The 14,308-nt window shown below is 45.7% G+C and overlaps 2 protein-coding genes across 9 annotated transcripts in view; one reads left to right on the top strand and one right to left on the bottom strand.

Annotated features, from left to right (window-relative positions):
* LOC125631227 (uncharacterized) overlaps positions 1-14,308 on the bottom strand; it is a 110,404-nt gene that overhangs the window by 23,449 nt on the left and 72,647 nt on the right. For 2 of the 8 annotated variants that reach the window (XR_012667300.1, XM_075125997.1), the window contains one exon: positions 1,598-2,578. The exons of the other annotated variants lie outside the window; for them this stretch is intronic. Coding sequence is in view for 1 of the 2 variants with exons in the window: in XM_075125997.1 (XP_074982098.1) it covers positions 2,362-2,578 (217 nt within the window). In the remaining variant the exon portion in view is untranslated. Of the gene's footprint in view, positions 1-1,597; positions 2,579-14,308 lie in introns of those variants that run through there. 8 annotated transcript variants of the gene reach the window in all.
* LOC125631226 (myb/SANT-like DNA-binding domain-containing protein 7) lies at positions 11,940-13,892 on the top strand. Its single transcript, XM_048837574.2, has 2 exons — positions 11,940-13,230; positions 13,819-13,892. The coding sequence occupies exons 1-2, from the start codon at positions 12,647-12,649 to the stop codon at positions 13,874-13,876; spliced, it is 642 nt and encodes a 213-aa protein (XP_048693531.2). The 5' UTR covers positions 11,940-12,646; the 3' UTR covers positions 13,877-13,892.

Raw genomic sequence — 14,308 nt, forward strand, 5'->3', positions numbered from 1 at the left:
GGAAGTGGATACAGAATGGAAGATTGATGATGAGGAAAGCTTGCACAGCTCCTGCCCCTTATGGTGGATAGAGAATGCTTTAGCTTCAACAGCTGTTAATTTTGGTTCCTTTCACAGACACTAAAGACTGATTTACAATGGTGAATGTGATGTACTACCACCACCACCATCTTATGTTTGTATCTGTTTAAGGGGGAACGGAGGCACCCTGACACAACTTACGTATTTTAAAATTGTGATTTGAAAGGCAGATCAAAGTCAACATAATGAGGAGTGGATGAACAAAAGGATTTATATGCACTGTTACCATGGTAAGAAACAAGAAATATAGGGAGAGGATAAGGAATCCAGAAACACTTCTTAGTAAAATGACAGGTTTCAGAGGAACAGCCGTGTTAGTCTGTATTCGCAAAAAGAAAAGGAGTACTTGTGGCACCTTAGAGACTAACAAATTTATTTGAGCATGAGCTTTCGTGAGCTACAGCTCACTTCATCAGATGTTTACCGTGGAAACTGCAGCAGACTTTATATACACACAGAGAATATGAAACAATACCTCCTCCCACCCCACTGTCCTGCTGGTAATAGCTTCCAGCACAAATTTCCAGCACAAATCCTATTCAGGGGACACCATCACAGGGCCTAATAACATCAGCCACACTATCAGAGGCTCGTTCACCTGCACATCCACCAATGTGATATATGCCATCATGTGCCAGCAATGCCCCTCTGCCATGTACATCGGTCAAACTGGACAGTCTCTACGTAAAAGAATAAATGGACACAAATCAGATGTCAAGAATTATAACATTCATAAACCAGTCGGAGAACACTTCAATCTCTCTGGTCACGCAATCACAGACATGAAGGTCGCTATCTTAAAACAAAAAAACTTCAAATCCAGACTCCAGCGAGAAACTGCTGAATTGGAATTCATTTGCAAATTGGATACTATTAATTTAGGCTTAAATAGAGACTGGGAGTGGCTAAGTCATTATGCAAGGTAGCCTGTTTCTTCTTGTTTTTCCTACCCCCCCCCCCCAGATGTTCTGGTTTAACTTGGATTTAAACTTGGAGAGTGGTCTGTTTAGATGAGCTATTACCAGCAGGAGAGTGAGTTTGTGTGTGTATGGGGGTGGGGGGGGGATGTGAAAAAACCTTGATCTATGCAGGAAATAGCCCGACTTGATTATGCAAAGAGTTGTCACTTTGGATGGGCTAGCACCAGCAGGAGAGTGAATTTGTGTGGGGGGTGGAGGGTGAGAAAACCTGGATTTGTGCTGGAAATGGCCCACCTGTTGATCACTTTAGATAAGCTATTACCAGCAGGACAGTGGGGTGGGAGGAGGTATTGTTTCATATTCTCTGTGTGTATATAAAGTCTGCTGCAGTTTCCACGGTAAACATCTGATGAAGTGAGCTGTAGCTCACGAAAGCTCATGCTCAAATAAATTTGTTAGTCTCTAAGGTGCCACAAGTACTCCTTTTCTTCTTAGTAAAATGAACATCATGTATGCAGGAAAAACAAACAATATAGTATATATATGAAAACTCAAATATGTCCTATAAAATTATGGAAATAACTGAAGAAACAAACTTGAGCTTGCTCCTTCCATATTTATTCAGAAACACTAAACAGGCAATCCAGTAAATTCACTTCCTCCTTATGAATGTGTTTGAGGAGACTGTAACCACTTCTGTATGCACTGGCCTGACAGATGCTAGTGCTCCACTCCTTCCAAGAAGTTGTGCTTCTGAATTCAGGTTCCTTTGGAACAGTCCTATCAGAACACTTCTCACATGGAAAGCAGACATCTTTTCTACCGTGCTTCATCTCCGTATCCATTTAAACCCTAAAAAAAACCTGAATCTCTGAGTCATGATAGGTTCCTGTATCAACTCTGAAATGTGTGTTTCTATGATGGGTTAGGGCTGTGAAATTCATTCTGATCATATCTTGCTCAAGAAGTCTAAACTGAAGCTGTTTTAGTGTGCTAATACAGATGAATTGGACATCCCAGGAATCACCCTTCCTTTACATTGGACAGTCTGGAATTCCACCCTTCTTTTTCTGAAGCTTGCAAAGCAATGTGATTTCTCCCACATGCTGTCTTTCCATTTCTCCAGTGAGTTAGAGCATACCCTCTTGGCTGAATGCCAAACTCCCAGCCTGGTTGGGATGCCCTCCTGACTCCAAGCCAAATTTCCATCTGAACCTTTATCCAAGCTCAGGAAAAAATGCCTCCAATAGTGGCACTGCTAGTTTCTAGGGTGATGTTAGCTCCTCTGAGTGCCCCAGCACGTGGCTAACAGTAAGAATTCTCCATCACGTAATCTGTTTGCTTTCGGCTGTTTAGCCTTTTATTTGGCACTGTCTTGGTGTAGTCTGGGTTTACACATTTTAGTTTTTGGCTTGAGCTGAGATGTCAAATGCTGCAAGTTCTGAACAATTAAAGCAGCTAGAAGAAGCTCTTCCTGAATGAAGCTCAAGTAGAACATGTGTGTGCAGGATTTGGCATGCTGTGTGTTGCAGCTCTGGCAAACAAGCTCCAGACCATATGGGAAATTCAGCGTAGTTCTGGCAAGGAACAACATAACATTTATTAATCTAGAGTGCCCTTTGAAAGCTTCAAAGGGCTTTATAGGAAAAATACAATACATTATTTAATGCAAAAAACATACATTACAGTTACAAATTCCACTCAAATCAAGAGGACAAAATATGGTTCTTGCTGCAATGGTAGTTCAGCCATGTTGCACAACATATATGTTTCACAGTTTAGCACACATCAGTATAATAAATTGCATATTTAAAAAGAAACACCCCCTATAATCTGAGCCAAGATAACTGAGGCAATATTACAGTGAGCATACAGTGAGCACCCCCATTGTTATTTGAACAACCATGAAACCATGCCTGGAAACACAAATATGTGGACAACGGTATATCCCGAAACCCTATAAACATACTGTCATCAATATAAAGGGAAGGGTAAACACCTTTAAATCCCTCCTGGCCAGAGGAAAAACCCTTTCAGCTGTAAAGGGTTAATTTAAGAAACTAAGATAACCTCGCTGGCACCTGACCAAAATGACCAATGAGGAGACAAGATACTTTCAAAGTTGGGGGGGGGGGGGGGGAGAAACAAAGGGTTCTCTCTGTGTGTTGCTTTAACCGGGACCAGAGCAGGAATGCTCTTCAGAACTCTTGTAAAGAGTTAATAAGCACTCTAGTTAGCTATGTGTTAGATTCTGTTTTGTTTAAGGTTTCAGAGTAACAGCCGTGTTAGTCTGTATTCGCAAAAAGAAAAGGAGGACTTGTGGCACCTTAGAGACTAACCAATTTATTTGAGCATGAGCTTTCGTGAGCTACAGCTCACTTCATCGGAGTGATGAATGGCTGATAAAATGGCTGATAAAATAGCTGTGCTGAATGGAATGGATATTCCTGTTTTTGTGTCTTTTTGTAACTTAAGGTTTTGCCTAGAGGGATTCTCTATGTTTTGAATCTAATTACCCTGTAAGGTATTTACCATCCTGATTTTACAAAGGGGATTCTTTTACTTTTTCTTTCATTCAAATTCTTTTAAGAACCTGGTTGCTTTTTCCTTGTTCTTAAGATCCAGGGGTTTGGGTCTGTGTTCACTTATGCAAATTGGTGAGGATTTTTGTCAAGCCTTCCCCAGGAAAGGGGGTGTAGGGCTTGGGGGGATTTGGGGGGGAAAGATGTTTCCAAGTGGGCTCTTTCCCGGTTATATTTTGTTAGACGCTTGGTGGTGGCAGCAATAAAGTCCAGGGACAAAAGGTAAAATAGTTTGTACCTTGGGGAAGTTTTAACCTAAGCTGGTTAAAATAAGCTTAAGGGTTTTTTCATGTAGGTCCCCACCTCTGTACCCTAGAGTTCAGAGTGGGAAAGGAACCTTAACACCTACATTTTCTAACTTGGGTGGCCCAAAGGCATCAAGAACTATGTCTAGGCATTAGAGCTGGACAGAAAAAAACTTCAGTTGAACCATTGTCCATCAGAGAACACAATTCTATCCAAAGGCAAATGCTTTGCAAATTCATGTCAGTTTTATAGAAATTTTGTTTTGTAGAAAAACTTTGGGGAAAAGCTTGGTGTTGAAACATCCTGTTTTGAGGTTTTTGGACTGAAACATTTTTATTTTTAAAATATCTTTTAATTGTGAATATTTTATTATAATATAAGAAATCATAGTCTACATGAAACATTTTGTTTTGAAAAATCAAAATGTTTCAATTGATCTGAAACAAAAAATTTGGATTTTTTTTAGGAGAATTTCAACATTTTGCAGGGTTGTGCCCAACTAGAACACAGACAAATTTCAAAATCTCTCAATCCTCCATGAAATGGAATTTCTGTCTTCTGTATAGCTCTACTAGGCATTGAACAAAGTGGCCTGGGTTTCAGAAATGCTGAGCACCTGGTACTCCCTTTGACGTCTATGGGCGCTGCAGCCAATAAGTGATCTGGAAATGCACTGTCATTAACCTCTATCAGGATGATGTCAGCTGGAAGGATGAACCTTAAGCATCCATGAAAGAGATGCAGTGGTACTGAGACTGGGAAAAAACAATTTGCTTCATATTCTAACGGTACGTCTTCACTACCCACCGGATCGGCGGGTAGTGATCAATCTATTGGGAATCGATTTATCACATCTCGTCTAGATGTGATACATCGATCCCCGAATCGACGCTTGTACTCCACCTCGGCAGGAAGAGTAAGTGGAGTCGACGGGGGAGCCGCTGCAGTTGACTCGCCGCTCTCAGGACAGTCAGGTAAGTCGAACTAAGATACTTTGATTTCAGCTACGTGAATAGCATAGCTGAAGTTGCGTACTTAGTTCGAAACTCCCCCGCCCCTAGTGTAGCCCAGGCCTAAATAAATTGGGGGAGCAGAAGTTATCGCCTGTCGGCTGTTTTGGCAGCTAAGTGAATTGCGCTAATGAACTGACAGAGCAACTCTGTCAGTCATAGATTCATGGACCTCTGCCCTCCTTGATGTGATCAAATATGAAGATTCTCCAACAGTCAGATTTCTCATGGCATGTTGGATAAGGCCTATGAGCGGGACACGCATCTGGGCCATGCAAAGATAAAGGAGCTGAGGCAGGCGTACCAGAAGGCAAGGGAGTCAAACTGTCACTCTGGTGCTGTGCCAAAGACCTGCCTCTTCTATAAGGATCTGGACGTGATCCTTGGCGCAACCCCACCTCCACTGCCAAGAGCCCCATGGATACTTTGTGGGGGCTGCAGACAGTGGCCAGCAGACTCAACCCCAAGGCCAAAGTGATGGACAAGGAAGTGGAATTGGAAGATGAGATGGGACAGGCGACAGGGTTGTCCAGTACTGTTGCAAGCCAGGACATCATCTCAACTCCAGAGGTTTGAGCTAGTCCCAGCACTTCGTCTCTGGCATACATGATGCAGGAGAGGGGAGCTCTGGTAAGTGATCATTTTGAGTTGATACTGCTCAGTTACATGAGTTAGAGCTGTCTTTTGCTTTATGCTATAAGTGGGTTAAGGAATAGAAATGTACAAGACTAGCTGTGTTTAATTCTGTTTCACATTCCCCTGTGCAACTACTCAGTGGGGTGGAACAGTGTGTTAATGTACACCTTGTAGGGAGCCAGGGTGGCTCCCTTCCGAACCAGAGGGTAAAGAGCCCCCCTCTGAGCCTGAGTGGGCGGGGCCAGGCCAAGCTTCCGCCAATCCCCGGAAGGGGAAGGGTGGGACAGGAAGTACAAAGGGCGGGGCCCTCTGCCCAGTGAGGAGAGCACCAGGGAGGGAGACAGACACAGGCTGCTCCCTTGTGATCCTGCTGCTGACCCAGGGGAAGCCCTGGGCAAGGAGGAGCCTGACCTGGGGGAAGGCCTGCGGCAACCAGGGCTGCCGGCCGCTGAATACCCAGAGAACCTGGAGGTGCCTGACTGCAGCCCGGGCCAGCATGAGTCCGATACCGAGGGGGAGAGGAAGTGGCCCGCAGCGGAATACTCGGACGAGATGGAGGAACCGGAGCTGCCCGCAGCGGAATACCCGGAGGAGATGGAGGGACCGGAGCGACCCGCCTGAGAGATCGGGTAGGAAGTAGCCCAGGGGCCGAACTACACTGTGGGGTGGATGTGTTTGGTCAGCGGGCGCGACGGCCTCGCTGACCCAGCGTGGGGACTTTCGCCTCCCGCCACTGTCAGGGCCCTGGGCTGGAACGCAGTGGAGTTGGGTGGGCCTGCATTCCCCTACCCCGGCGCGCCCCTGCCTGAGGGGCGCGCTACTGACTCGTGCCGGCACACCTTCCCACTAATTCCCCAACGCCCGGAAGGTGTGGCCAAGGCCGGCCACGGAGACCATATCTCTCCATCGCCCCTAGGGGCTCGGAGGACCGACCGACACCTGTCACAACCGAGATATTGCGTGAATCCTCCAGAGAGATCTCTAGGAAACTTTCTGGTAGATACTCGCCAATCTTCTGCGAAAGGTTCCTTGGCAGAGCAGCTTTGTTGTAGGAAACTTTCCCACACCAGTTGTCAATCACTTGTGCAGGGCCTAAAGCAGCACACAGGTGAGCAGCACAGGGACCCGATCTGAAGCCACACACTTGTAGGAGATGCACCCTTGCATCCTGGGTTACCCTCAGGAGTAAGCTATTGGTGTGACGTTATTTACAGAATCTGTAACTGTATAGATCATTGTTGCAACCAAAATTCTGTATGGCACCAAATCTTGTATAAAAGGGGTCAAATAAGGTGTCTGAGACAAGGTTATGGTTTTCTGGTTATGATTATGCCATCTGTATATGTGTATTATTTTTGTAGTTGATGTTATGAATATTGGCTCTATACTGTCTGTATTTCAAACTTATGCTATGCTTCTGGATGACACCCCAGACAAGTTGGTGTCTGCTCTGCTTGATGGCCCTTCAAGGGCCATCAGCTATACAATTGACCTATTGAGAGAAGGCAGACACACCTTGTGACTCAGCAAGGTATGCAGGGACATGCCTATGGACAGAACTCTGAGGTTTTTCCATACCATGTGAGGGACAGCTTGTCCGTGGGACAAAGAAAGCAGAGACCACATGGCAAGAGACTATAAAAAGCTGCTGCAGCTCCTCCATCTGGTCTTCAATCCTGCTTCTTACCTCTGGAGAGACTTTGCTATAAATGGGAGCTCTAAACAAAGGACTGATGACCCAGCCCAGCTGTGGATGCACTCCAGAGACTTGATTTAAACCTGCAGTTTATTCTATCACTGTTACAAGCCTGAACCAAGAACTTTGCCATCACTGTATGTAATTGATTCCATTTAACCAACTCTAGCTCTCATCTAATCTTTTTCCTTTTATGAATAAACCTTCAGATTTTAGATTCTAAAGGATTGGCAACAGTGTGATTTGTGGATAAGATCTGATTTGTATATTGACCTGGGTTTGGGGCTTGGTCCTTTGGGATCGAGAGAACCTTTTTTCTTTTACTGGGGTATTGGTTTTCATAACCATTTTTCCTCATAACAAGTGGCACTGGTGGTGATACTTGGAAACTGAGTGTCTAAGGGAATTGCTTGTGTGACTTGTGGTTAGCCAGTGGGGTAAAACCAAACTCCTCTCCGTCTGACTGGTTTGGTTTGCCGTGGTGTGCATAGAAACCCCAGCCTTGGGCTGTAATTTCCCTGCTTTAAGCAATTTGTCCTGAATTGGCACTCTCAGTTGGGTCCCAACAGAACCAGCATCGGTACAATTGTCTTCAATGACCCCTGCCTGTGGAAAATGGTGGCAGAATTTACGATATTGTCCCTAGTTGCTTACAGTGATCCCCTTAAAAAAACACCCTTTGCCCCCTCTTGAAGGTGTGTCATCATCCCCCTGGCCAAACTCACCATTTTTAGGGCATTGGCCAAGCTTGTGTGTTTGCCAAGGGACAGTGAGAAAGAGGTGTATTTTACTATTATGATTAGATGATGTGAGTTTACTAACAGTTGTGCTTCTGTTTGTTGTTCCTTGCGTTTTTGCAGATGTGACCTTCAGGGGAACCCCCTACACACCGATGGAGCATCTCCACCAGATAAGGAAGCAACCAAGGAGGAGCAAGGTGTAGTAGAAGAAGAGACCCTGAGCCATGAGGCCTGAAATGATGCCTGAGGCCGAACTAAAGTAGTAGTCAGGCCCTGCTGATATAAACAAAGTGAACAAAAGGCAGACTGTGAGCAGAAGCCAGGCCCTGTTATAAAACATGGCTGTTTCTAAGTTCACAGGTTCTGGCAAGGACAGGGCTGTGGTATTGCAAGGACACACACATTCCTGAGAAGTACTAGGCACAGGACACTTATGCAAACACATTCCAGAAGCGTGGTACCAGAACACCCTGATACTAAGTATGGTACAAACACACTCCCCAAAGATAGCAGGAACATGTTAACCCCTCCTAAAGATAAGGTCAGGATGATAGTATGATGGCTAGAGATGTTTTGATTGAACCAACGTGTAAGGTAAAGGGTGCTAACGAACCGTGTGAGAGCAGCAATATGTAACTTGTTTGTATCGGTGTATAAAGAGGGGTCTCAGAAGGAGTATTTTGGCTGGCTGAGGAGGGAATAGAAAGTCCTACTATTCACTGAGCTGAGTTCATTGTTACGAGCATACAGGTACTAATGTAACTGTAGACATTGATCCAGATAGCTAGGACTGTACTTTGTTGACTATAAACCTAGCCAGGTGCCTTTGCTACTAAACCAAGACTTGTGGTCTTATTAGGCAGTTTGATTGGAGTCTGCTATGCGGACTATCTGGCCAGAGCCAGTGCTGCATGTAGAGAGAACACACATGCAGCCAATGACTAACTACAAAAGGAAGATGTGTTTTAGGAGGTCTCCAATGCTCTGATGGTGCAGAACAAGAATGCAGGGCAAGAAGGGAAACAATGAAAATTTAAAAATAAGCAGGGCCAGGACCAAATGTTTGTTGGCCAAGAGTAGGTGATAAAAGTGATAGAGGAGCAAACAAAAATGCTGAAGTCCTTAATTGCGCTACAGGCAGAATATATGTGCTTGACACCCCTTGCAGCCCATACAGAACTGTTTGCCATGCAGTCCCTAAACTCCTCACATACATTCCTTGCGTCTTCCAGCCTATTGCAGTACCCTCTTCATGCCACCCCTTCAGACAGCTTCCAAAATGATAGCTGGAATTGCACACTGCGATGAAAGCCTCCATTGGGAGGGTGCCCTTCAGTGTTAGAAAATGCTTGGTTGAAAGGGAGTTATGTTGTGTTTATTGCTATTTAATAAAAAAAAATATACTTTCTGAAAGGTAATCTTTATTTCTCCCCTACATAAGGTGGTTGCTCCTGGAATTAATACACAGTGGCAATTTGCATATTTGCACACTACAAATCAGTCAGGAAGCAATCATCAAAATTTTCATGCAAGGTGGCAAGTTAACAAAGAATGGCAGACTACTTTATGGAAACGTATTATTGGTGCTCATTGTCAAAATGGTGCTTCAAAGCCTCCCTCGTTTGAATAGTCCCCATTATGCCCCTCAAATAGCCCCTCATCTTGCTGCTCAAAATCAGCCGGCAGGCAATCTATCTTCATGCTCCACCCTTGGGGAAACTTTTTAACCTTAGCTTTGCAAATATTATGCAGGCCGCTATGACTGTGGGAATATTTTGCTCATTTAGCTCTAAACTGCCATAAAGGCAGTGCCAATGAACTTTTAAGCTGCCAAACACACATTCAGTAGTCATTCTGCACGTGCTCAGCCTATTGTTGAAGTACTCCTTGCTGCTGTCCTGGTTTCCCGTGTAAGGCTTCATGAGGCATGAGAGTATGCTGCGTCTCCCAGGATCCCTATGAGCATTTCAATATGCCCCATTGGAATCTTCTGGTTTGCAAAGAAAGCCCCCACTTGCAGTTTTCCGTACAGGCCCGTGTCCCTGAAAATCATGAAAATGCATCATGCGCCTTCCCTGACCACCCCACATGATCAGTGAAATGATCCCGGTGATCCACAAGTGCCTGCAGTACCATAGAGAAGTACCCCTTTCCACTGATGTACTCTATTGCAAGATGGTCCGGGGCCAAAATTGGGATACTCGTGCCATCTATTGCCCCACTGCAGTTAGGGAATCCCATTGCTGCAAAGTCATCCACTATTTCACACACATTTTCAAGAGTCACAGTCCTTTGTAACAGGATATGATTAATGGCCCTACACACTTGTGTGCATGCAACCCCAGTGGTGGACTTCCCAATTCCAAACTGATTTGCTACTGACCGGTAGCAGTCTGGAGTTGCAGCTTCCACACAGTGACCGCCACGTGCTTCTCCACAGAGAGAACAGCTCTCATTTTGGTGTCTTTGCACTGCAGTGTTGGGGTAGGCTCTGTACACAGTTCCAGGAAGGTGGCTTTGCACATACAGAAGTTCTGCAGCCACTGCTCATCATCCCAGACTTGCATAACAATGCCATCCCACCACTTAGTTCTTGTTTCTTGAGCACAATAACCATGGTCCATCATGTGTAACTGTTCCATGAATGCCCAAAGTAATCTGGTTTTGCTTCTTTCCAAGGCACACAGCATGTCAGACATCATGGATTCCTGTTCAGATTCAGAGCTCATGATATACTGCATCATTAGTCGCGCTGTGTTCATAACGCTGACCACAGCAATAGAGCGCAGTGCAGGATCCATCCTTTCAGGCAGAGATGGTGGGCTCACAGTAACTGGGCCATTGAAAAATGGCACAAAACATAGAAGCCCTTGGAATGATGGGACAGAAAAAAAAACCTGCATTGGACGTTGAGCCTGCACCCATGATGCACTGTGCTCCACTCTGCCTTCCCACCACTCCTAACTGCAGAAGGTGGCAAGTTGTACAGTGGGATAGCAACCCACAGTGCGCTGCTCTCACTGTCAATGCTAGAGCACCAACTGTGGCCGCACTGTACTGACAGAAGAAACATTGTGTGAACATGCACAAGTGATGTAATTATAGAGGTTTATGATCATTGGCGTAACTTGCGTCGACTTAAGTCTGTAGTGTAGACATAGCCTGAGTGTATTAGCGTGTGATTGCCTTTTCTCCCTGTGACAGGTTGGGTCACAGAAACTCCCTCAAGACTGTCAGTCAATGTGCTGGGATAACACTGAGAACAAATCCCGCCCCCCCCCCGCCAGAGAAGGCTTCCCTCCGCTCCCAACTTGCTGAGCTGGACACACCAGTCAACTACAGCACAGACCAAGAGGTTTGGCCACACCTCCCTCCTGTTCACAGAAATTAAGATTCACTTAGCCCAGGGGGTTCTCAATTAACAGGGTCTTTCCCAGCACCCAATATTCAGTCTTTCTGGGAGCCTAAATCCCAAATGAATCCCTTTTACTCTGTATAAAGCTTATACAGGATAAACTCATAAATTGTCCGCCCTCTATAACACTGATAGAGAGATATGAACACCTTTTGCTCCACCAGGTATTAATTACTTACTCTGGGTTAATTAATAAGCAAAAGTGATTTTATTAAGTATAAAAAGTAGAATTTAAGTGGTTCCAAGTAACAACAGACAGAACCAAGTAAGTTACCAAGCAAAATAAAACATGCAAGTCTAAGCTTAATACAGTAGGAAACTGAATACAGGTAAATCTCACTCTCATAGATGTCCCAATAAGCTTCTTTCACAGACTAGACTACTTCCGAGTCTGGGCCCAATCCTTTTCAGACCAACGTTGTTGTTTATGGCCTGGGTCCAGCAATCACTCACACCCCCGTAGTTACAGACCTTTGTTCCAGTTTCTTTCAGGCATCTCTTTGGGGTGGAGAGGCCATCTCTTGAGCCAGCTGAAGACCAAAATGGAGGGGCTTCCATGGTCTTTTATATTCTCTCTCTTGTGGGTAGAAACCCCTTTGTTCCTCTGTGCAAAATCACAACAACAAGATGGAGTTTATGGCCACCTGAGCAAGTCACATGTCCATGAATGATTCAGCTTTTTACAGGTCGATGCCATTGATTACATGTTAGTTTAAACTTTCCCAGGAAAGTTCAGATGTGGATTGGCATCACCCAAAGTCCATTGTCAGTCAAGTGTTTCTTGATTGGGCATTTACTCAGAATAGTCCTTTCTCAAGAAGCTGACCAAATGCTTCACTGATGCTACTTAGAATCAAACACATCGAGATACACGTACATAGCCAATATTCATAACTTCAAATTCAAAAATGATACACACATACAGACAGTAAAATCATAACCAGCAAATTACAACCTTTCCGTAGCCCTGGTCTACACTAGGACTTTAGGTCGAATTTAGCAGCGTTAAATCGATGTAAACCTGCAACCGTCCACACGATGAAGCCCTTTATTTCGACTTAAAGGGCTCTTAAAATCGATTTCCTTACTCCACCCCTGACAAGTGGATTAGCGCTTAAATCGACCTTGCCGGCTTGAATTTGGGGTACTGTGGACACAATTTGATGGTATTGGCCTCCGGGAGCTATCCCAGAGTGCTCCATTGTGACCGCTCTGGACAGCACTCTCAACTCAGATGCACTGGCCAGGTAGACAGGAAAAGAACCGCGAACTTTTAAATCTCATTTCCTGTTTGGCAAGCATGGCAAGCTGCAGGTGACCATGCAGAGCTCATCAGCACAGGTGACCATGATGGAGTCCCAGAATCGCAAAAGAGCTCCAGCATGGACCGAACAGGAGGTACGGGATCTGATCGCTGTTTGGGGAGAGGAATCCATGCTATCAGAACTCTGTTCCAGTTTTCGAAATGCCAAAACCTTTGTCAAAATCTCCCAGGGCATGAAGGACAGAGGCCATAACAGGGACCCGAAGCAGTGCCGCGTGAAACTGAAGGAGCTGAGGCAAGCCTACCAGAAAACCAGAGAGGCGAACGGCCGCTCCGGGTCAGAGCCCCAAACATGCTGCTTCTATGATGAGCTGCATGCCATTTTAGGGGGTTCAGCCACCACTACCCCAGCCGTGTTGTTTGACTCCTTCAATGGAGATGGAGGCAATACGGAAGCAGGTTTTGGGGACGAAGAAGATGATGATGAGGAGGAGGTTGTAGATAGCTCACAGCAAGCAAGCGGAGAAACCGGTTTTCCCGACAGCCAGGAACTGTTTCTCACCCTGGACCTGGAGCCAGTACCCCCCCGAACCCACCCAAGGCTGCCTCCTGGACCCAGCAGGCGGAGAAGGGACCTCTGGTGAGTGTACCTTTTAAAATACTATACATGGTTTAAAAGCAAGCATGTGAAAGGATTACTTTGCCCTGGCATTCGCGATTCTCCTAGATGTACTCCTAAAGCCTTTGCAAAAGGTTTCTGGGGAGGGCAGCCTTATTGTGTCCTTCATGGTAGGACACTTTACCACTCCAGGCCAGTAACACATACTCGGGAATCATTGTAGAACAAAGCATTGCAGTGTATGTTTCCTGGCATTCAAACAACATCCGTTCTTTATCTCTCTGTGTTATCCTCAGGAGAGTGAGATATAATTCATGGTCACCTGGTTGAAATAGAGTGCTTTTCTTCAGGGGACACTCAGAGGAGCCCACTCCTGCTGGGCTGTTTGCCTGTGGCTAAACAGAAATGTTCCCCGCTGTTAGCCACAGGGAGGGGGGAGGGTTGAGGGGGTAGCCACGCGGTGGGGGGAGGCAAAATGCGACCTTGTAACGAAAGCACATGTGCTATGTATGTAATGTTAACAGCAAGGTTTACCCTGAAAGAGTGTAGCCACTGTTTTATAAAATGTGTCTTTTTAAATACCGCTGTCCCTTTTTTTTTCTCCACCAGCTGCATGTGTTTCAATGATCACAGGATCTTCTCCTTCCCAGAGGCTAGTGAAGCTTAGAAAGAAAGAAAAAAACACACTCGCGATGAAATGTTCTCCAAGCTCATGCTGTCCTCCCACACTGACAGAGCACAGACGAATGCGTGGAGGCAAATAATGTCAGAGTGCAGGAAAGCACAAAATGACCGGGAGGAGAGGTGGCGGGCTGAAGAGAGTAAGTGGCGGGCTGAAGAGAGGGCTGAAGCTCAAATGTGGCGGCAGCATGATGAGAGGAGGCAGGATTCAATGCTGAGGCTGCTGGAGGACCAAACCAGTATGCTCCAGGGTATGGTTGAGCTGCAGCAAAGGCAGCTGGAGCACAGACTGCCACTGCAGCCCCTCTGTAACCAACCGCCCTCCTCCCCAAGTTCCATAGCCTCCACACCCAGACGCCCAAGAACGCGGTGGGGGGACCTCCGGCCAACCAGCCACTCCACCACAGAGGATTGCCCA

The sequence above is a fragment of the Caretta caretta genome, chromosome 2, assembly GCF_965140235.1.
Source record: "Caretta caretta isolate rCarCar2 chromosome 2, rCarCar1.hap1, whole genome shotgun sequence".
NCBI lineage: Eukaryota > Metazoa > Chordata > Testudines > Cheloniidae > Caretta > Caretta caretta.